Source organism: Cotesia typhae, unplaced genomic scaffold (assembly GCF_013202065.1).
Source record: "Cotesia typhae breed Kobodo isofemale line unplaced genomic scaffold, CoteBio_Ctyphae contig_50, whole genome shotgun sequence".
NCBI lineage: Eukaryota > Metazoa > Arthropoda > Insecta > Hymenoptera > Braconidae > Cotesia > Cotesia typhae.
In genome coordinates this window covers 1,821,652-1,843,892 of record NW_027423758.1, presented here as the reverse complement: position 1 = coordinate 1,843,892, position 22,241 = coordinate 1,821,652, and the positions used below count along the sequence as shown (strand labels likewise).

The window sequence follows — 22,241 nt, the reverse complement described above, 5'->3', positions numbered from 1 at the left end:
TATATATATATATATATATATATATATATATATATATATATATATATATAATATTACACCTTACTTTATAGGTGCAGAAATACATATACTGTCTGTATAGTTAGGTTATATATACTCTAGACAAGATCCTAGTACAAATCTTAAAATTACATTTTTTAATTTTTCGGCAGCGCCATCTATAAAACAGCTGTCCGCTTTCCCGATAGAGCAGCTCGCTGTTTTTTTCTGCATCATATTTCATGAATGTATGTATGATTTACTATAATGATTATAATTATCTTATTACGAATTATAAAAAGCTCTAAAGTTGACTTATAAATGGAATTAAAGATAACCTTTGTGCCTTTTTCCGAAAGTGATAGCTAGGAAGAAATAATTAAAATTTTCACCAGTTAATTTTGCTTAAAAAATAGCCAAATAAAAAAACAATTATAAATTGTTATAAACGGTAAGAATTTATCAACAATAACCCTAACCAACAACACTTAACCCTAATAAAAGCATAATTTAAAAATAATAATTAATAATAAATTACAGTTGTAATAATAATCAGAGTTTCAATGAAATTTTTTTTTTTTTAATTACAGACATATTGAGTGTTAAAAATAAATCTAAATACCAGTGGACATTTTTTCGATATTTAACACACAACATAACATATTTTAGTGTTTTGTTTCAAGGTAACGCAATCTAATTCTAATAATATATAACAAGTAAAATAATATAAGATGATATTTTATTTCACAACCTTGATCACTGGTGTCTGTTGTTCATAGCAGTGTAAAGTGTTGTTAAAAAAAAAAAAGTGTTTTGTTTGTTTATTACAATTTATAGAAATAAATAATGTCGGAAAAAGCATCTGGACTAAGACAGCCTTCGAAAATAGGACGACCGTGCTGTACGGGTCCACCTAAACCAGCGGTACCGTCTCCGTCGCCTAGATCTTCTATGAGTGAGTAATGAATTTATTATGAATGTTTGATTTTTTTAGAGGCTGATTTAATTGTTTAATTGCACTAAGCAATTGCTGAATTGGAGTGTTTTGTAAATAAACCGACATGCGAACGTCACAGCATTTACTTTGGACAAAGTATATACTTGAATGTTTTGGAGTATACGATTTATACTGTTGATGTAGTTGTAATATTATTGTGATGGGTAAGTATACAATAATAAAGCCCTCTCTATAAGGAGTTACCCCTTCTTGGAGAATATTAAGACAAGAGTCTGGACTCGCGTTATGCTGGACCCGGCCAGACTCACTGCTCTTACTCAACGTTACGATCTTGTCTCAGTTACTGTACTGATAGTACGCCTACAGTGGAAACGAATTTTTATCTACCGGTATATTTATTTTTACTTGTACTATATTTTTATTATTGATTATATTTTGATATTTATCCGATAAATATTTAAAAGTGATACGGAGGATTTAAACCCATCGTTTCATGGTTTTTAAATTTTAATTTTGATACTAGTGAGGGTTTTATTTCATATTAAATTGTGTGGAAAAATTATTAATAATTTTTACTATGTTTTTGTAATTAATTATTGAATTTTTGATGATCAAAATTTTTTTTAAATAATTAATGATAATTTTTGTAAGAAATTTTTTGAATTGAATTTTTCAATTTATTGACAGTTTTGTAAAAAAAGTTTTTAATTTTTATTTAATTATTTTTGGAATTTTTTTAAATTAAATTGATAAGAAAAAAATTGTTATTAAGAAATTAGTTAATAATTATTGTTATTTAAGTTACACAAATTATATTTATACATTTTTAAAGCTTGTATTGAGTAAGAATTTTTTAAAATTAAATATTGAAAATTACGTGATTTTTTTTTAAGAAAGTTTGAAATTTTTTAGTTTCTAGTTTACGTTAAAAAAAAATTACAATAATTTTTCTAAAAAGTTTATTATTTAAAATTAATTACTAATTTACGAGAAAAATTTTCCAAACTAGAAATTATGGAGAAAAATTAATAAATTCATTACTTTATGTAAAAAAAAAAAAAAAAATATAAATCAAAATCTAGAACACGTATCATACCTTATTAGTTTTAATTTAAGTGAAATCGTGAAACCTTCGTACTATAAAAAAAAAAAAAATAAATTACTCACGTGATGTCATTAATTGTTATTGCTTTATATATACCAATAATAGTATTTGATCAACGAAATAATTTTACGTTAAATAAATAATAATATTTGTTAAAATAATAAATATTTATTGAAATGTCATAATGACAAGTACACGATAAGTTCGATGTTTGATAATACAAAATAAAATTTATTAGATGATAATAATAATCGAGGTGTAGGATTAATCATTTTAAGATTCTAAATACATGGAATTGATGTAATTAATGTTTAATTGATGTTAATGAGCTTTCAATTATAATGGCTCAAAAAGAGGTAAATTCGTGTACGCGTTATTTATAGCAATTAGACACACTGAGTAATTTGTGGCTTATATTATTGTACGTGTGTAATGTTAATGATTATTCTACGTTGACGTAATACCTTATTTCGCAAGACTAAAAAAATTATAAGAATTCTCGGTGAACCCGCGCCTCCCATAAATGGTATTCACCATTGAAACCAGTTGTATTATATACAAAACATCACAAATAAATAAATAACAAGGACATTTTATATTATTTTTGGACTTGTGTGTTTTTGAAAACGTAAACAATACTCATTATTATTTTTTTCACAAGTTTTCTTCTTTGTATCATTGATTAAAACTCTAGTTAAAAACTTTATTTCAATATATTTGGTCATTTTTTATGAATAAAAAATTGTATGTTAAATAATGTTAAAAAAAAAAATGAAAAAGTATTCGTATTTTAAAAAATAAATTTTTGAAAATTAATTATAGAAAAAATAATTTCAATAATTTAATCTTCAAAAATTTTTTCTAAACTTAATAATAATTTTTTACAATTAAAAAAAATTTATTATTAATAAAAATTATCAGATAATATAATTAAATTATACATGATAAAATATAAAATAATTTTCTTCAACAAAAACTAACTAATGAATAATTAAAATGAAAATAATCAGAATATTATCTAAAGAAATTTACTCAATAATAATTAATGATTTGCAAAATGACAAGTTAAAGTCACAGCAAAATAAACTGCATGAGTTTCCGTTAACTCGAGCAACAGAGAATTCTTTGTTAGAGTAATCAGCTTTCCATCTTGTTATCCACAACAAACATGAGTAAAGACAAGGTTCTACCCACGCAAACTAGCTCTAAATCCCCACAACATCAAGCACACTCCAGCAAAACAACATAAACATAAAAATTAGCATTAGTATTAGTATTTACAACACATAAAGATCTTGTTATAACCACACCCACGTACGAATATTCATTAATGCAATTACTAATCGAGCAACCGATCTCGATCTCATGATCATAACATTTAACTACGGATGTCATATGTGTCACCCACGCTAAAAATGTTACCGTCACACAAAATAAATAATTAAACACCAGTGACCAATTCTACTTCGAGATTTAATTATTCAAAAACATAAATCATTGACAAAATTAAATCACCGGGTTTTACAATACAATTATAATAATTTACGTCTCAAGCCTAGCCCGACTTCCTAAAAAATTAAAAAAATAACGTCATAAAGTATTTATATAATCCCACATAATGCTCTTACAAGATCATAAGACCAAAACAGATTGGTGAGTGATTATAACTAAACTTCCGGTAGTAATACTCAGATAAGATAATTATGTTCCTCGATAATCTAATTATCAAGGAAATAACATGTCACCGGTTCATTTAACACTAAAGAGAGTTAATTGGAAGCTTTAAATCAAATCCCTACCTCTATTTCTATTCTACCTTGTTTAAATCACTAACTTATAAATAATCTTCATTTATATTTTATACTGTTGACTGATCATTTGGCTTTTAAGTTACAAGTTGCTTTCATACCACAACTTTGTTGTCCTGTTTGCATGCTAGATTCAATGGAGCCGATTTATGAAAATCCGATCCGTAGAACTGATGCGCTACGTCGTGGATCAGGTAGGACGCACGATTTTATCTGAAAATTAAAATAGATTTTTTTTATTAAAAATTATTTATATTTTTATTTAATGTGTAATTCTTAATTAAAAAAAATTTTTTTTTAGATACGAGTGTCGTGTTGACGGAAGATACCGACAGTTTTATAATTGGGGATCGAGTATGGGTCGGCGGATCCAAGCCAGGATCTATTGCCTACATTGGCGAGACTCAGTTTGCTCCTGGAGAATGGGCTGGTGTTGTTTTGGATGATCCTATTGGTAATTTAAAAAAAAAAAATTTATTTGCGGACAGTGTTGTTCTGAAATATAATCAGGAGTGTAGTTTTAAACAAAAAAAAAAAAAAATTTTGACAATTTTAAAAATTTAATTAGAAAAAAAAAAACACTTGTTTTTTATCAGCATGTCAATTATGTAATAAAAAAATTTTACCTTAACTCTGATTTAAAATGCCGAAATAAATTTCAAAACTTGCTAAATTATTTTTGAATGCTAATAATGAACAATTATCAGTAATTTTTTTGTCAATGTATTTTTTAATTTAATGAAATTACAACTAAAGAAATTTTTTTTTTTTTTTTTTTTTTTTTTTTATTTAATTAATTTTTGATTGATTCGTTTGTTGTCAAAAATTATATTTGAACAAGTACTGCAAAAAAATAATCTAAAAAAAAATTAATTCAATTTTTATAAAAGATACTGACATTAGAAATTTTTTTAGAATTTTATAGCAATGAAATTATTATGAAAAAAAAATTCAAAAAAAATTTTTTCGAAGCATTTTTTTTTTGTAATTGATTTATTATAAAATTCAAACAAATTGACAGTTGTCAGCTAACTTCAGTATCATTTTTTATAACTCTCTAATTCTTTTCAATGATCCTGAAGTAAACAGACATCTATCAATTTTTTTTATTTTTATAACAATTAAATTACAATGAAAAATTTTATCAAAAAAATTCCACATCTAGAAATGAAATAAAAATGACATTAAAGTTAGCAGTCACTTGATTATTTTTTTTTTTAACAAATAAATTTGTTCCAAAAAATTATTTTTGAAAAATTGCATTTTTAATTTTTTAAAATTTCTACATGTAAATTTTTTTTTTATAATTTTTTATTAGTTAAAAAAATTCTTAAAATTATCAAATATTTGCTAAATTAATTTTGATGAAATTAAAAGTACAAGTGTTAATTTAAAAAAAAAAAATTGATTTTTTATAAAAAAAAAAAATTGTTAAATGTCTTCTGATTTCAGTAAAATTCTTTAAAAATATTTTGAATTATCAATTTAATAACTTAACTTATTTTCAGGAAAAAATGACGGATCAGTAGCGGGAGCGCGTTACTTCCAATGCGCCCCAAAGCACGGAATCTTCTCGCGTTTGACTCGGCTGACCCGTTTCCCACTGGTGGACGCAGTATCACCGAGAATAAAGAGTCCAGCGAGTCCTGACAGCCATCTCAACAAATCTATTTCACCGTCTCTAAGTAAATACCGCTACTATTACCGTCGTCCATAAATAGATAGGACCTCTACCTGCACAGCTTACATGTATTTTCCGTAGTTGTAGTTTACTCCTAACCGAATTATCTTTCAGAGTTTTTTTTAAAGCTTTTTGTTTTGTTACTAATAAAAAAATAAACTATTAAAGAGAGCACAAAATAAAACACATGTACCTAAACTGTAATTTTCAATGTGTGTAATGTTAAGATAAATTTCATCTAGATGCCTCGATGACCAGTTTATCATCAGTATCGCAACGCGATTTAAAAATTGGAGATCGTGTTATCGTTTCTTCAAGTCAAGGTAGCAAGACAGGAGTCCTGAGGTTCGTCGGTGAGACTGAATTTGCGGCTGGCGAGTGGTGTGGAGTCGAATTGGACGATCCAGTGGGAAAAAATGACGGTTCTGTCGCTGATAAAAGGTCTCCAATTACCATCTGATTTTTTAGAGTAAACGCTGCTAGAAAAATAAATTAATCTAAATAATAATAAATTATATTAACTAACCAACTAGGTACTTTGAATGTCGTTTTAAGCATGGGCTCTTTGCACCCTTGCACAAAGTATCAAGGTCGCCGTCCAGTAAAAGACCGTCTATTTGCGTGGTCCACAAGCCCAGTGGAGCTGCTCTTAACTCCTCGCTTAGAAAAACCAGCTCCAGAGAATCCCTGACGTCGTTGTCGAGTCTGGCAAGCACCACTGCCAGTACTGCGACCCGTGGAGCCACCAGGGTAAGATTCGCGACTTCTGAGTGATCCTACTCAAATACATCCTTGATAATTGTCTTTTCAAACTTACATAAACGTCCTGCTGATGTTTGTAAATTTGAAACGGTTTTTTTTTTTTTTTTTTTAATATATATATATATATATATATATATATATATATATATATATATATATATATATATATATATATATATATATATATGAGAAACCGTGATACTAGTTTTAATGCATGAAGTCTAGACTCGCTGCATGGCCAAAGTATTTTTTAACATTTGATATTGCAGAAAGCTGGCTTGCGCACTACGACACCTGCCAGAAGCTCATTGCAGGTGAGATTTACTAATGAATTAACAGTTAGATATATTTATTGTACTTAAATATATAAATTTTATTTTTTTTTAAATAAAGTATTTAGATTTTTAGATTTTAAGCGATTTAGTTTTAGTTATTAATTGTTTGTACAAATTGCTTACAATAAAGTTGTTGATTTTTGTTTGTTATTAATTGTTAATTATAAATAACAGTTATGTATTTTTGAATAAAGATTTTATTCCTATTTCCTTATTAATTATATCGACAATTAGTTGTAAACAATTAGTTGTAAATTAAGCAAAGCTTGTATGATGTAAAAAATTTTTTGTATGAAAATAGCGTCTTGAATTACGTTGGTATGATTTAAATTTCAATTTTTTAAATCAGTTCATTCCTACGTACGCAATTAATCTCAATTTAGACAAAAATAATTGAACTGAATTTCTGATTGTTTATACGTCTAATTTTTTTTTTTTATCATTCTATGGAGTTAAAAATTGAGTTTCTGGCTTAAATATTAGTGATAAAAAAAAAATTTTAAAATTATTTGATAGATGATGAAATTCTCTACAAAAAATTTCTCTTACTATTTTTTTTTTTTTATCTTCTATCCTTCAGTCAGAAATTCAGTTCAATTATTTTTGTCTAAAAGGATAGAAGATAAAAAAAAATAGTAAGAGAAATTTTTTGTAGAGAATTTCATAATCTATCAAATAATTTTTAAAGTTTTTTTTTATCTTTAATATTTAAGCCAAAAATTCAATTTTTAAGTTTATAGAATGATAAAAAAAAAATTTAAAAGTTTGAGTTTTGTTGCATTGATAAAATTTTCACCCAGACAATTTTTTACAACATGACAGCCTGAAGTATTAGTTATCGTAGTTTATTTTTATAAAGTTGATTTATTAATCCGTTTTATTGTTGATGACCTTGAAAAGAATGATTGATTTGCAGGAGATGTTGAAGGAGAAGCAACAAGAAATAGAAATGTTAAGAAAAGAAAGAGATCTTGAACGCGAACGAATAACGAAAGCAGCAACTCAAGCCGACCACGCGGAGCAAAAGATATTAAAGCTCCAAAAAGAATATGATAAGGTAGTTTTAGTTTGTCTTCATATAAAATCTCTCAAGTTCAATTGAATTATTTATAAGCCTAAATTAATAAGTGACCTTGAATTATTATATATCTGTAGTATCGAGAAGATATGGAGAAAGCAGTTTTGGAGGCACAGTCAGCGCTCGAAAAGCTGTTGGAAGAAAAGAGCCAGCTATTTGCGCAGCTGGAAGAAGAGAAACAAAAAAGCGAAGATTTATTGTTTCGTTTTGAGGAAGAGTCAGTCAACAAAGAAGACATCCAGGTGCCTAAATATTTATTTTTATTTTTATCTTCGATTAAATTTAAATTTATAATTCTTATCATTATGAAGCTTTTTATTCTGGTGATGGAATGATTTAAAATTTAGAAATTTTAAGAGCTTTTGCTAACGACCACTACACATTCTATCGTTTTTATTCACTTTTCAGACAGAGAGAGCTGAAATTGATGTAAGTAATAATTTTTATCTAGTTATTTTTTGCACCGCTTGCACTCTTGTAAAAAATACTTTTAATCTCTACTAATACACTTTCATTTCAAAGCATCTGCGAGTTTGTCTATTTTAAGTTTAGTAAACTATTAATAATGCCTTGAGATTAGGAATTTTTTGAGTGGACTAATTTGTCAGATTATTTTAATAAGGACTATCTTTATCTATTAAAATTTTTTTTTTTTTTTTTTATTTATTAAAACGTGTGTAATTAATAATTATTAACAATAAATTTTGTTTCATGTGTATTAACAATTTGTCTGAAATTTTTCAAACAATTTTACTGATTTAATTTGATGTTCTGCAGGTAATTAATACTCACAACGAGACTAAAATAAACGAGTTGGAGAGTCAATTGACAAAGGAGCGAGAACGAGTGATCCAGCTTGAAAAAGAACATACCCATCTACTTGAAGTTGAAGATGAGCTTGCTAAATTACGGCATGAAAAGACAGAGTTTTTAGGTAACTGTTAATTCCAAACTATTTGTTGAGAGATTATACGCGCTTAAAAGGTTAAAAATGCGTTTTTTCTGAAGAGACTTTTTAATTGATATTAAAATGGCCCCGTTTAAGTTTTTTAAGTTCATAAGTGTTAGAAGTAAAAGTACTGTTAAAATTATACGGCCCTAGCTTGTTCAAATTCTAGGTACCGCTTCGAAAATTTGGAGGTGTAGTTAGACTCTAAAATTTAATACAAAAATTATAGTTTATGTCTTCAAAAAATATGTATTATTTAAAAAAGACTATTTCATTGAGTGGTACAATTTTTTTTCTTAAAATGATGATATACCGTTTTCTGACTAGAATTTGAATTTGCGCGCGCAAGCACGCGCCTTACTATAGCGTTTGCATATATTTTCATGCTCATGATATATTCGACCAATCACGTTACGAATAGTTTGATGTCACATACATTTCATCTCAATTTTATTATGGGATTATTATGGGATTGTTTAGTCGACGGTTTAGTATCTTTTTCATGAAAAATGCAGAAGTTAAAAAATTTTTTGATTTTCTTCATTAATTAAATTAAAACTAAAAAAAAATTTTTTTTTTAATTTCATTAATAGTTTCTCAAGTTTTTTATAAGTAAACTTTTAATTTTTATTATTTTGTAATAATTTTTTTTAAGAAAAAAAATCATATAAATTTTCAGATGTCTTCTAATTTTATTTTCATAAAAAAGTATCAATTTTAGTCAATAATTTTTTATAAAAATATCTAAAATCTAAAATTTATTTTTCAGAATTACAAAACCGCAACTGGTGTCTGGAGGAAGCTAAAATAACTTTAGAAAAGCAAATATTTGAGCGTAATGACCAAATAAAAGCCCAGGAGAAAAAAATAATTGAGCTGCAGGTTAAATTAAATGAAGGTGAACAAGAAAATGTTAAGACAAAAGACCAAGAGGTTAATAACCAAAAGGCTTACGACGAGCTGAAAAAGACTTTGGAGGAGAAGACGAAGCTGCTGGACGAGGTTTCGAAGGAAAAGGATCAAGGTAACGAGGCATTGAAGCAGGAGATTGAGAAGCTGAAGGAAAAAATTGAGGAGATCATCAAAGACAGCAAAAAGGAGCGAGACGCTCTTGTGGAAAAATACGAGAAAGTTATTGAAGACAAGGACAGTCTTATCAAGACTAAGAGCAGAGAGCTTGAAGAAGAAACTGTTCAGAATGCGGAAAAGCAGAAAGCGTTGGCTCAACTTCGAGTAGAAAATGAGGAACAAATAAATAAATTGACTGAGAAGTTAAATGAACAATTACTGAGCAAAGATCAGCAAATTGAAGAACTTAAGCTCAAAGCTCATGAAGAAGGTAGTAAGCTGAAGGTAGCTTTGGAGGAACTTGAAGAACTGACCAAAAAGCTCAAAGCTGCTGAAGAAATGAATCAGGAGCTGAAAAGACAGATCGAGAGTCTGCAGATTAACAGCGGAAATGAAACTAAAGTGATTATCGAAGAGAAAAACAAGCTGGAAGAATCTTTAGCTAGTCTTAAAGCTACTTCTACTGCCTACTCAGCTCAACTAGAGAAGCTCAACGAAGACTTGAAGATGAAGCAAGCGGAGTTGGTTGAGCTCCAGAAGTCGAAAGACGCGGAGATAAAGCAACTTATCGACAGTTTTGAGAGCAAGTTGGAGGAAAAGACTCGATTTATCACGGAAATAAACGCGGATGTAGCGCTTAAGTCATCAAGGATTGCTAATTTGGAGCACGAGATCGCGAAACTGAAACGTTTACTTGCAAGCAAGGATGAAGAGATCAATAGTCTGCTGGAAAAAACGTCAGAGTTGAAGGACGCGATCACTTTGTCTGAGCAGACGAAGACTAACTTGGAGAGCGAGCTCAGGATGTACGAAGTGAACATTGCGGAGGTTAACCAGAAGCTCGTGCATTCTGAAGAAAAAATTTCGCAGTTGGTTGAGCAGAAGAGCAAACTAGAAGCCGAGATATCTAGTGTGATAAGTTCATCGGCGGATTCTTCTGAGCAGTTGATTAAGTACAACGAGGACTTGAGGCTGAAGGAAAAGGAGCTGGACCAGCTGCGCGAGCGGGTGTTTGAGCTGGAGAACTTGTCTACTTCTTCAGAAGCTAAGTTTAATCGCGCTGAAGAAGAACTCAAAGCTGCGAACCAGGTAGTGGAGCAGCTGAAGAATGAAACTGGAGAGATCAGAGATCAGCTTGATGGGCTGGTTAAGGCCAGGGAAGAGTTGAGCAAGGAACTGGCTGTTTTTAAGGCTAAAGAAGCGGAATTGAGCGGAGCTAAAGAAACTCTGGCGGAGGAAGTTAGAACTAAGCAGCTTGCTATTGAGGATTTGAGTGTAAAATTGAAAGCTGCTGAAGAAAACTTGGCGGGTTTGAGCGATAAATTTTTGGAATTGTCTTGCGAGAGTGAAGAAAAGTCAAAGGAGTTTAAGAACTACTCTGAAGAGCTGGAACAGAAGGTTAAGAAGTTGGAGGAGGAGGCTGGAAGCTTGAAAGAGAGTGGGGAGAAATTGTTGGGAGAAAAGGAGGTGGTTGAAAAGACACTGGGAGATTTTAAGCAGAAACTGGAGGAAGAAATAGCTTCTAAAAGTCGTTTGGAGACTCTGAGTGAAGAAAGAGATCGTCAGATCAAGAGTTTGGAGGTTAGGATTGAAGAATTGAAGAAAGAGAAAGAAGAAATGAGCGCGGTGGTTCAAGAACTTGGTGTTAAGTACAAGGAGAGCCTTGCGCAGTTGGCGCTGGTGAATTCTAAGGATGCTGATACTTCCCTGGAGGTAACTTTGATGAGGGAGAAGGTAGGGCAGTTGGAGTCGAGCAATGGAGAGCTGAAGAAATCTTTGGAGGTTATGGATCAGTCGGTTACGGGACTTAAGGAAGAATTGAGTGAAGCTAAGGCTAAAGCTCAAAAATTGGAAGGGAAAATGGAAGAACTGGAGTCTAGGGCTGCTGAGTGCGATAAATTGAGAGCTGAATTGGTCGGAGAGAGGGAGCTAGTTGGTAAGGCGGGAGAAGAAAAGATTAGGTACTTGAAGGATTTAGAGGAGACTATGAGAGACAAAAGAGGCTTGGAAGAAAAGATTAGTGCGGTTGAAAATGAGCGCGAGGGTTTGAAAAGAGAATTTGAGGTTAAGGTGCGAGAGCTTGAGAGTTTGCAGGTGGAGAAGCAAGCTTTGGGTGAAAAACTTAAGGTGGAGCTCGAAGCGTCGGGTGAAGAGGTTAGTTTGGCGAAGAAGAAAAGCCAAGAGCTGGAGAGTGTTGTTGACACTTTGAAGAGTGAGGTTAGTAGTAGAGACTCGGTTGTTGCTGAGCTTCAGAAGCTGATTGAGGGCATGAAGAAAGACAAAGATCAGCTGGTCAGCGGAGAGAAGACTATAGTAAGTCAGTTGGAGAAGAAACAAAGCGAAGTTGGGGTTATAAAGGCGGAAAATCAGAGTTTGTTGGGTGAGAAAGTGGCTTTGGAAAAGGAGCTAAAAGATAAAGAGGGAAAGATACAGACACTAACGAACCTGGTGGCGAGTAATGAAACTGAAATTGTTAACCACACTAAAAGTATGGCGGAGGAGCTCAGTAAGGTTAGAAAAGACTCGGAGGCGCTGAAGGAGAATCAAAAGGCGCTGGAGAAGGAAAATAAGACGCTGTCCGCGAAATTGAGCCGCACTTTGGAGGAACTTGAGACTGCAATGGAGAACAAGAAGAATTCTTTGGAGGTTAAATCGGTGGATGTTAAGAATAATGGAAGTAAAAACGGAGAATTGACGCAGCTGATTGAAGAAAATGAGACTTTTAAGGGGCAAATTGATTTTTTGAATTCTGTTATTGTAGATATGCAGCAGAAAAATGAAAAATTATTGAGCAAAGTTCAAGTTCTCGAGATGGGAGTCCCCGCTAATGAAGCTGATGATTACAGCAAGTACTCGCTAGATAAAAAAGCAGCTACTCCGAGAATGTTCTGTGATATTTGTGATCAGTTTGATCTTCATGAAACTGAGGATTGTCCCAAACAGGCGCAAGATTTTCAAGTTGAGAAACCTGTTAAGAAAGCGAAGAAATCTTCTGTTGAAAGGCCTTACTGCGAGAATTGCGAGAGTAAGTCTTGAACTTTATATCGCGTTACTGATGTCATAAAGGCGTATAAAAATTATACCCGGGAACCATAAGGGCGTATAATAAAAATTCTATTTTTTTTTTCTAAGTCCAAAAAAATTTTTAGTTTGAAGAAAAATTTTTTTTTGCATTTCTTCACGTTTTATGAAAAAATACGTCGGTTTCCAAAAAAAAATTTTTTTATACGCCCTTATGGCTCCCGGGACCCACCTTAGATGCCATAAGGGCGTGTAAAAAAATTTTTTTTGGAAATCAACGTTTTTTTTTTATAAAACGTGAAGAAATGTAAAAAAAAAAATTTTCTTCAAACTAAAAATTTTTTTGGACTTAAAAAAAAAAAATAGAATTTTTATTATACGTCCTTATGGCTTTTCACTGGGACCTTCTGCCGGTATACGCCCTTATGGCATCTGAAACGCGATATTTTGTACTGTTAATATTTGGATGGTTAATTATAATACTGGATATCTTTTTTTTTAGTGTTTGGGCACGATACTTCAGAGTGCGATGACGCGGAAACATTTTAACAAAATACTCAAGAATTTGTTATTAAATATTCATCACTAGTTTGCTTGCCGGTTAGATGAAGAAAATTTGTTAAATTTTTTAGAGTATATTTTTGTACGGGAAATTAAAATTTTAAAAACTTCCTATACAAGTGTCTTCCTCAGTGATAAGTACTGATATAGTTTCAACAAATTTGTTACGATTACGATTAGTTGTTAATTTTATTACTATTAATAGTAGCAATTGTTAGCTTAATATTATTGAATTAAATTATTGATTTCGTTCTTCACTTTTAAGACTGTCCGTTGAAGAAAAGCGTAGATCGCTTTAAGAGTAGAGACTCGGAATATTTTTACGTACATATATTAGATGACGAATTTATTGCGAATTAAATATTATCAAAATGAGAGTTATGTATTTATGTAAATAATAATATCGACTGCTTGCCTAATTATATTTAATATTTATTGCAGTTGTCGTGTAAATATTTTGATTCATCAATCATCATTTTTGAGAATATTCAAAAAAAATTTTTTAAATTCAATTCTTATTTTCAACTGCAAATATTTATTGTTCATTTAAATATTTAAATTGCACTTATCTACTGCTCAAAGTGACTTTAAAATTGCACAAACATTTGTAATTATTTTACAAATTGTCATTTGATTCTAAAAGTTTAATAAATAAATTTTTATCTCTGAACTCGCTTACATTTTTTGTACAATTATTATTGATATAAAATTTGTAATTATAAAAATATTATTTTTCATGCAGTAGTCAGTAATATAATTTTTTTTTTTTACAGTGTCAATGTAAAAGTATGTTGACAATGAGAAGAAGAATATATAAGAAAATATAATAATGAAGAAAACATAATTGTTCGAATGAACACAATTTTATTAATAAATAGCAAACGTTCAACAAATTCTCCATTTAATATTTACTTAATTACAACAGTGGAAAAGTTTAAGTATCAGGTACAGTTTCTAAACTTAATTGTCTTCAAACAAATATCACATTGATGAAACTATACTTCATATATTAAAAGAAAAAATTTATTTTGAAAAAAATGAGCATTATTGTGACAAGAAATTTATTTCTTAGCTGAAGACATAGAAAAAGATTTAGATCAGACACGAAAAAAATAATATAAAGAGAATTGAAAAATTTTAATAAATATAAATCAATAATAGTGTAAATAAGAAAAAAATGTATTTTTATTTTAAAAAAAGCGTGTGGTGCATTGTGCCAATATTTTATAAACATTTTATTGACAGATATGAGAAGGATAATTATTTTGATAATATTTTAAAAAGCACTCCACGCTTTTTTAAAAATAAAATACATTTTTTTCTTATTTACAATATTATTAATTTATATTTATTAAAATTTTTTACACTATTTTTAATTCAAATTTATTTTCTATTTTTTAGTTTGGTTTTCTATGTAAAGCGTGATTTTTAGTTTTTTTTTTTTTTTTTAAACTATTATTTATTTTAATCTACTTAACACCTAAAAAAACAATTTTAGGTGTGCGACTTATGAATTTTCATCCAAAATTTTTTTTCAACAAAAAAATTCCTATGAGAAAAATTTTGATATCTTCAGCTAAATAAAATTTTTATAAAATTAATAGATAGATAGATTTGTTACATTGTACAGCAGTAAGAACTGCCTTTTACAAATTTTTTCTTCACAATTGTACTGCCTCTCTCTATTTCACTGCGTTCGAATTTCTTTCAAATTTTTCACTGCGTTCAAGTTTTCTGCCTTTTTCAATTTTGCACATCCACAGATTCGGTAGAATCTGGCGCCAAGTTCCGTTCAAAAATTCCGTTGTAAACGGAGCGCCAGACTACCGACTGTGTTTACTGTAAGCAGAATGGTATTTCGAGGTTGCAAAATTTTATTTAATTATATGGTACTCCTTTTTCCAAAATTATATATCATAAAAGTAAGTCATACTCTATTTTACTGATATTAATTAATTATAATCAATTATAACATTTAATTCACTTAAAATTATTAAATTTTATCAGCCCAAACTATAGTAAGCCAAGAAATTTCGATCCTGACTTTTTTTTCATGGAGAAAAGGAGAAAAGTCACCGCCACAGACTAGATAAAATAAAAATGTGTAGTAATCTTACTATAGATACGCAACTACACTGAAAAAAGTTAATTCACAGCTTGCATCTACAACCACCAGAGTGCACTGGAATTATTTCTACATGAACTATAGATTCAACGGGATAGCTCACTGAAGTTAGAACCCCAAATTTTTTTCTTTTAATTTTTGATTTTTTTTTCTATCACGTTTTCAACTTTTCGTTTGTTCTTTATTATTCACTCTCAACATTTGATCGTTCTCCATTTATTTATTTTAAAAAGAATTTATTAATAATGTACCTTTAAGTTAGCCCCCCTGTCGCATTTTTTAATATTTTGGTAGCAATTTGGGTCATCAAGCCTCTATTTTTGATTGTTCATGTATATTTAACATTTGTTTCTACTTCACATTTTTTATTTGTTGTTTAATTAACATTTTTAATTAGCTGTATGTATGCATTCTAAATATTTGCACTGCGCATGCGTCAACTTTACGTATATAGACTTTTAGCGCGGTCTTTTGAAAATTATAGTGACAAGCACATCTCATGTGTAAAAAATTAAAAAATTTACGAGTGTAATTTTTTAGAAATTACTATTTAATTAATTCAAATAATTAAAAAAAAATTGTTAGACGTCAGCCAATATCAATGTCATTAAGTAAATAAATAAATAACTAATAAATATTCATTTCATTCTAAATTTTTTAAAAATATCGAGAGAATTGTTAATCAATGCATGTACATTTTTTTTTTATTTTCATCAATTCTATTTTCATGAATACTACAATTAAAAAAAAAAAAAAAAAAAAAAAATCCATAACAATTAACAAAAATTTCAATACTTTATTAAAATAAAACTTATTATAAAATTATTAAAAACTACACGTTGCCCTTTTGTCCTGTGACCTCTATAATTGAAATTACAAGAAAAATACACTTACTCTAATCACTGTGCTGGTCAATATAATTTTCAAAAGTCCGCGCTGAAAGTCTAAACGTAAAGTTGACGCATGCGCAGTGCAAATATTTAGAATACAAATATTCAGCTTATTAAAAATGTTAATTAAACAAGAAATAAACAATTTGAAGTTGGAACAAAGGTTTTTTGTACATGAACAATCATAATCAGAGGTTATTCCCATTGGATAGTGTACAATTCTATGATTTTGTGGTCGTTGCCGATAGGTTGCATTGTTATCAAATCAAGTGGATTTCAAATAATTGTAATCTTTAGGTGAAAAGTCTTACAATTATGCGCATGGTGTATTGTGTCATTTACTTACTACAATGTCATAATAACAATAACACTAATAATAAAAATTATGAGACTGAAATTAATTATATCGGTAATACCAAATTGAGGTTAAAAATATCATTATCATTATTATTACTGAATGAATTATTGTTATTAATAAATTAATGTGTATTAGAGTATTAAATCCAAATCAACAACTTTTTTAATTAAAAAAATGTTAAAATTTTTACTGTATATAAATAAAAATATAAAATCCCTATTAATAAGATAGTTAATCGCTTTTAACCGCGGAGTTTACGCGGATCAGTCACGTTAAGTTTTTAATGCTACTAGCTACTATGAGAGAAACAGAATTTTAATTTTTTGTTAGGATTTGATTTTCAAAATTAACGAACAAATAACCTTTTATATGATAATAGCTTTACCTGCATTAATTAATTTATTTACATATTTCTAATTTTGCGCGGGAAAAGTTCAATTTTAAAATTAAGAATGTATTAAGAGGCGAGCAAAAAATTACACTTAACAAAAAGATATGAAATCCGAACAAAAACAGTTTCACTGTTAAAAATTGCGCCAAGTCCACGTTCATAAAACTCATCTCAATAACATCTGCACTTTGCAAAAAAAATAAGACTCGTTACAATAATTTTCATTCTATACAAAAAAAAAGTTAAATACAAAAAAATACCAAGAAACCGTCATAATGTTGAAAAAATTGAAAAAAATTTATTGAAAATTTAAAAATTAAGAAAAAATTTTTTTATCATACTTGGCGCGCGTCATTGAGTACCCCAAATTTTTTCGGACGAATTTCAACCCGAGAAAAAACGATTTCGCTTGAATTTATGTAATGTAAATATATATAATTATATATATTATATCTTATCAGCTCTAATTATATAATATATGATTTCATACATTGTTATGTTTATAGATTCACATCAGTGAAGTATACTCAACGAATTAAAAACACTGCTTACTGGATTAATATCAGTTTCAGTGAAAAAATCCGTTTTGAAAATTTTTTTCAGATTTTTAGTAAAAATAACTGTCAATATGGTAGTCTGATGAAGATATCTGAAATAACACAAAATTTTTTAATTCAATTTTTTTCAGTTCCGTCATTAAGCTTTCATGAAGAAACTTGATCATGCTTCGTTTAATTGTAATTAACACATTTTGATTGGCAATCACACCGCATTTTCTCAATTTAGTCGGTCATACGTTTTATTTTTTAGTCAACTCAATTTTCGCAGTGATTCCACTACAGAGTCAACATATGCAGGCGTATTCACTTGTAAGCAAATTGCATAACCGAACAGGAGAGGGCGTTTTATTGAAATCATAAACGATGTGCGGAGAATTTAAAAATTTCAAATACGTATGCCATGTTGATTTTATCTAACTTTTGTTAAACGTATCATAAAATAATATTTCATTAATTACATTTATGCATTTTATAGGTTGACTTACTTATAAATGTTGAAACATTAAAAGGATGTTCATGTATCCTGAAAAAATTTGGGGTACTCAATGACGCGCGCCAAGTACGATAAAAAAATTTTTTCTTAACTTTTAAATTTTCAACAAATTTTTTTCAATTTTTTCAACATTATGACGGTTTTTTGGTATTTTTTTGTATTTAACTTTTTTTTGTATAGAATGAAAATTATTGTAACGAGTCTTATTTTTTTTTGCAAAGTGCAGATGTTATTGAGATGAGTTTTATGAACGTGGACTTGGCGCAATTTTTAACAGTGAAACTGTTTTTGTTCGGATAGATATCACAACACCTGCTCTTTTTAAATTGTTATAATTACTGCGTTATCTTTTGCGACTGTGGACCGACTTGTGCTTTCTGTACTGTATTCACCCTATTCCTAACCTCTTTCGAATGGCTTGTTGGAATAGTGGCGATGGCGAAACCACAGAGAAAACCCATGCCAGTACACAGGTCGGCTACCGAAGCGACCCCCGACGGTTGGTTTGGAACTATTCTAATAACCGTCGGGGCTCGAACCCTCGCCTCACGGCATCATGTACGAACGAACTAAAGATATAATAATAACTTAGCCCGCTCGGCCATTCTGCCGCTTTTTTAATAAAATTAATAATTTATTACAAAATTGCTCATTTTTTTGAAAAAAAAATTTTTTCTCTCAGAGTAAAGAGTTTTATTTTTGACAACTCTCATCAACAATTCTGCTTATAATTAGACAATGAAAATGAATCAGTTGGTGAGATATTTTCAACAGTTATTAAATCGTTTTATATTAATTAATAACACACAAATAAATGACAATGATCAATTGATTTATTTTTCTGTTGGCTTCTTTCTGGCATTCGAAGGTTTCTTAACATTTTTCGTCTTTGCTGTTGTCTTTGTTTCTAGTTCCGTCTTAATTTCTTTACCGTGACGTTTTATAATATGTTTTCTCAAGGTACCTTTTTCTCGAAAATCTCTATCACAAATGTCACAATTGAAAGGTTTCTCACCCGTATGAGCAAACATGTGTAGCCTCACATGGTGCTTTTGTCGAAACTTTTTTAAACAAATCTGACAAGAAAATGGCATTTCACCGGTGTGAATTTTTTTATGCCTGTATAAAGATGTTCTTTCGCGAAATGTATGAGAACAAATATCACAAGTCCAGAATTTTTTTCCGGTATGCAATAATGCATGTTCATTCAAAGCATCTTTCCTTCGGAACTTCTTAGAGCAAATATTACAAGAAAATGGTTTTTCGCCCGTATGACAGAGCCTATGTCTGTTCAACAGAGTACTACTGGTGAATCTGTCGGAACAAAATTCACAAAGATAGCGCTTTTCACCCGTATGCACCACCATCATGTGTCTGGCCAGACTTTTTTTCACGCTATATGTTGCTGGACAATCTCGACAAGCGTAACGTACTTCTCCGATGTGAATTCGCTTGTGCTCAAAATACTTAGTTTTTTTGTCGAATTCTGAAGAACAAACTTCACAAGTGTAAGATTCACGTACTTGACCGTGAGATCTCATGTGGTAGCTCAAGGAATATCTGTGACGGAATGAAGAGGGACAAACTTCACATTTAAATTTTTTCTCATCGCTGTGGATCAGCATGTGTTTGACTAAAGTTGCCTTTCGCCGAAATCTCATGGAACAAACTTCACAAATGTGCTTCCGTTCCTCCTCGTGAATTGTCATGTGACTTTTTAAGTGAGATTTTTGAAAAAATCTCACTGAACAAATTTTACAGCCGTAAGGCTTTTCCTGGTGTATTTTTTTATGTGATGATAAGTGCGCTTTCACGAGGAATCTCATGGAACAAATCTTGCAAGCGTATGGTAACGTTATATCTGAACTTGAAATCTCAGTCGAGAAATTTGCATTTGCTATTTGCTTTTTTATAAATTCTAAAATGAAGAAAAAAAAATTATATTAATAGAAAGATAATAGTTTTAGAAATTTTTTTTTTTTTTACTAAGTAATAATTAAATAAATATTGAAGTCAACTGACATTAGACATTTTTTTAAAAATTATATAATAGTGAAATTATTATGAAAAAAATTTAATAAAAAAATTCCATATATGTGAAAATTAAAAAAAAAATTATTAATGGAATTTTTTTGAAACATTTTTTTTATTGTAATTGATTTGTTATAAAAATTAAAAAAATTTACAGTTGTTAGCTAACTTCAATATCATTAATTAAATTGTTTAAAAAATTCTTAAAAATTTTTAGATTTCTGTTAATTTTTGTAGGATGAAAATTTGACATTTTTTATACAAAAAAAATTATTTAAGATAATGAGACAAAAAATCATAATATAAATAACAGAGTTGTGATATTTAACTTTTTTCTTTTTTAATTTAGAAATTTTTTTGAAAATTTGTGAAAATTGTGGTAATCAATTTTTTTTTTAATTGTGAATTTTTTTTTTAAATATATCAATAAAATCAAATAGAAATTTTGTTTAAAAAAATTAAAATTAAAATTAAAAATCAAGACCCCACTTGAAAATATTTACCAAAAATTTTTCAACGCCAAATTATCGAAAAAATAGTGCTTAAATGATCCTTAAATATTTTCTATCCATACATTTCATTGCATTTTTGAAAAATAAATTAAAAAAAAAAATCAATCAGAAATTTAACAAATTTTCAAAAGAATTTATAAATTAAAAAAGAAAAAAAGTTGAATATAACAATTTTTGAAAAAATTATATAATCCAAGATTCTACTGAGTATAATTCAAATTATACGGGATATTTTTTCGGATTATATCCAGCGTAATCTAGGGCAGTATAACCAGAAAAATTACTTGGTCAAATCAGAGATTACACTGAGTATAATACAAAAATAAATTAGTATAATCTGGATTATATTTGATATTATCTGAAATTTTTTTTCACCACAGATTACACTGAGTATAATATACTCCGTGTACTTTTAATTATTTTTTTTGTATTAATAAAAATAATGAGAAGTTATACCAGGTATACGAGCAACGTTTTCTAGATTCTCTGGATCGTCGTTATCATCATCAGGTTCTTCTAATTTTATTTCGTCACTATCTATTCTAGATTCTAAATTAAAACCTTGACGTGCGCTCCCTTTTTTTTCACTCTTCTCACATTGCAAAATCTGAAACATTTAAATATTATGAGAAACAAGTAAATGAGGCTGAAGTTGGCAGACACTTGACAATTTTTTTATTTTTCTTGAAAAATGAATTAGGCATAGAAAATTGTTCATAAAAATATAATTTATAATTTTTCAGAACTTCTAAAGATGAAATTTTTAAATTAAATTTTCTTACTATAATTTGTTTGTTCAAAAAATTCTAAAAATCATCAAATGTCTCTCAACTTTAGTGTCATAACAAGTAAACACAAATATCAATTAGTCAACAATAAACAATTGTTAATTTTATTTGTAAATAATGTTTCTATGCCAAAAAAAAAAAAAACCTAACCCTCTTACCTTGTCATCATGCTTAATACTTTTATTCTCTTTGTCAGCTGGTAGATTGTTATTCATTTTTCAGATAAGTATCTACAGAATATTTTGATTGATATTTTTTTATAATTGATTTTGTAATAAATAAACTTTCAACTTGTGAAAAAAATTTTTCTTGTCACCAAATATTCTCCGGGTGTTTATTTCACCTAATAAATGTAAACAGTCAAATCGTTGGAAGATCTTTGTTTTTAAGATTACTTAACCTAATATTTTCATGCTTGCACTTAAGAATATACTTACTGCGTTGCCACAATAATTTACTATAGTAAAAAACTGTATCATACATTGGTCACATAGATTTTTTTGTTTGTCACAAAAAAAAAAAAAAAAAAAAAAAAATTGTGCAAAAAAATTAAAAAATAAATGACATTAAATTTAGCTGTCACTTCACAAATGTTTTAATTTTTTTTAACAAATAAATTATAGCAAAAAAAAATGATTGAAAAAATGGACTTGTAGAAATTTTAATAAAATAAAAATGCAATTTTTTAAAAATAATGTTTTAGAACAAATTTTTCTGTTAAAGAAAACAAAAAAATTGTTAAGTGACAGCTGACTTTAATGTCAGAAAAA

At 28.9% G+C, this 22,241-nt stretch overlaps 2 protein-coding genes across 7 annotated transcripts; one reads left to right on the top strand and one right to left on the bottom strand.

Annotated features, from left to right (window-relative positions):
- Positions 1-283: 283 nt before the first annotated feature.
- Positions 284-13,993, top strand: Clip-190 (Cytoplasmic linker protein 190). 6 transcript variants are annotated; one of them, XM_074249738.1, is made up of 15 exons: positions 284-448; positions 588-680; positions 835-952; positions 4,000-4,062; positions 4,170-4,322; positions 5,377-5,553; positions 5,792-5,990; positions 6,083-6,299; positions 6,581-6,625; positions 7,563-7,703; positions 7,802-7,966; positions 8,133-8,153; positions 8,502-8,658; positions 9,443-12,766; positions 13,265-13,993. In XM_074249738.1, exons 3-15 carry the CDS (start codon positions 844-846, stop codon positions 13,309-13,311), a joined length of 4,818 nt encoding a protein of 1,605 aa, XP_074105839.1. In that variant the 5' UTR covers positions 284-448; positions 588-680; positions 835-843; the 3' UTR covers positions 13,312-13,993. The 6 variants fall into 6 exon arrangements, with proteins under 6 accessions (XP_074105839.1, XP_074105840.1, XP_074105838.1 ...); XM_074249739.1 differs by lacking the exon at positions 588-680; XM_074249737.1 differs by having other exon boundaries at positions 588-952.
- A 4,815-nt stretch (positions 13,994-18,808) lies between these two features.
- Positions 18,809-21,865, bottom strand: LOC141531771 (uncharacterized). The gene is made up of 3 exons (XM_074249772.1): positions 21,630-21,865; positions 21,140-21,290; positions 18,809-20,058 (listed from the first exon to the last, which is right to left on the bottom strand). The coding sequence occupies exons 1-3, from the start codon at positions 21,684-21,686 to the stop codon at positions 18,974-18,976; spliced, it is 1,293 nt and encodes a 430-aa protein (XP_074105873.1). The 5' UTR covers positions 21,687-21,865; the 3' UTR covers positions 18,809-18,973.
- Between the last annotated feature and the right edge of the window lie 376 nt (positions 21,866-22,241).

Bases quoted from the DNA above. Each gene is read 5' to 3' on its own strand.
- Clip-190 (XM_074249739.1), top strand. From the start codon at position 844: ATGTCGGAAAAAGCATCTGGACTAAGACAGCCTTCGAAAATAGGACGA. The intron at 4,323-5,376 runs GTAATTTAAAAA...ACTTATTTTCAG, and splicing joins TGTTTTGGATGATCCTATTG to GAAAAAATGACGGATCAGTA. The intron at 6,300-6,580 runs GTAAGATTCGCG...TTGATATTGCAG, and splicing joins CGACCCGTGGAGCCACCAGG to AAAGCTGGCTTGCGCACTAC.
- LOC141531771 (XM_074249772.1), bottom strand. From the start codon at position 21,686: ATGAATAACAATCTACCAGCTGACAAAGAGAATAAAAGTATTAAGCAT. The intron at 21,291-21,629 runs GTAAGAGGGTTA...TAAATGTTTCAG, and splicing joins GTATTAAGCATGATGACAAG to ATTTTGCAATGTGAGAAGAG. The intron at 20,059-21,139 runs GTATAACTTCTC...TCTTCATTTTAG, and splicing joins AAACGTTGCTCGTATACCTG to AATTTATAAAAAAGCAAATA.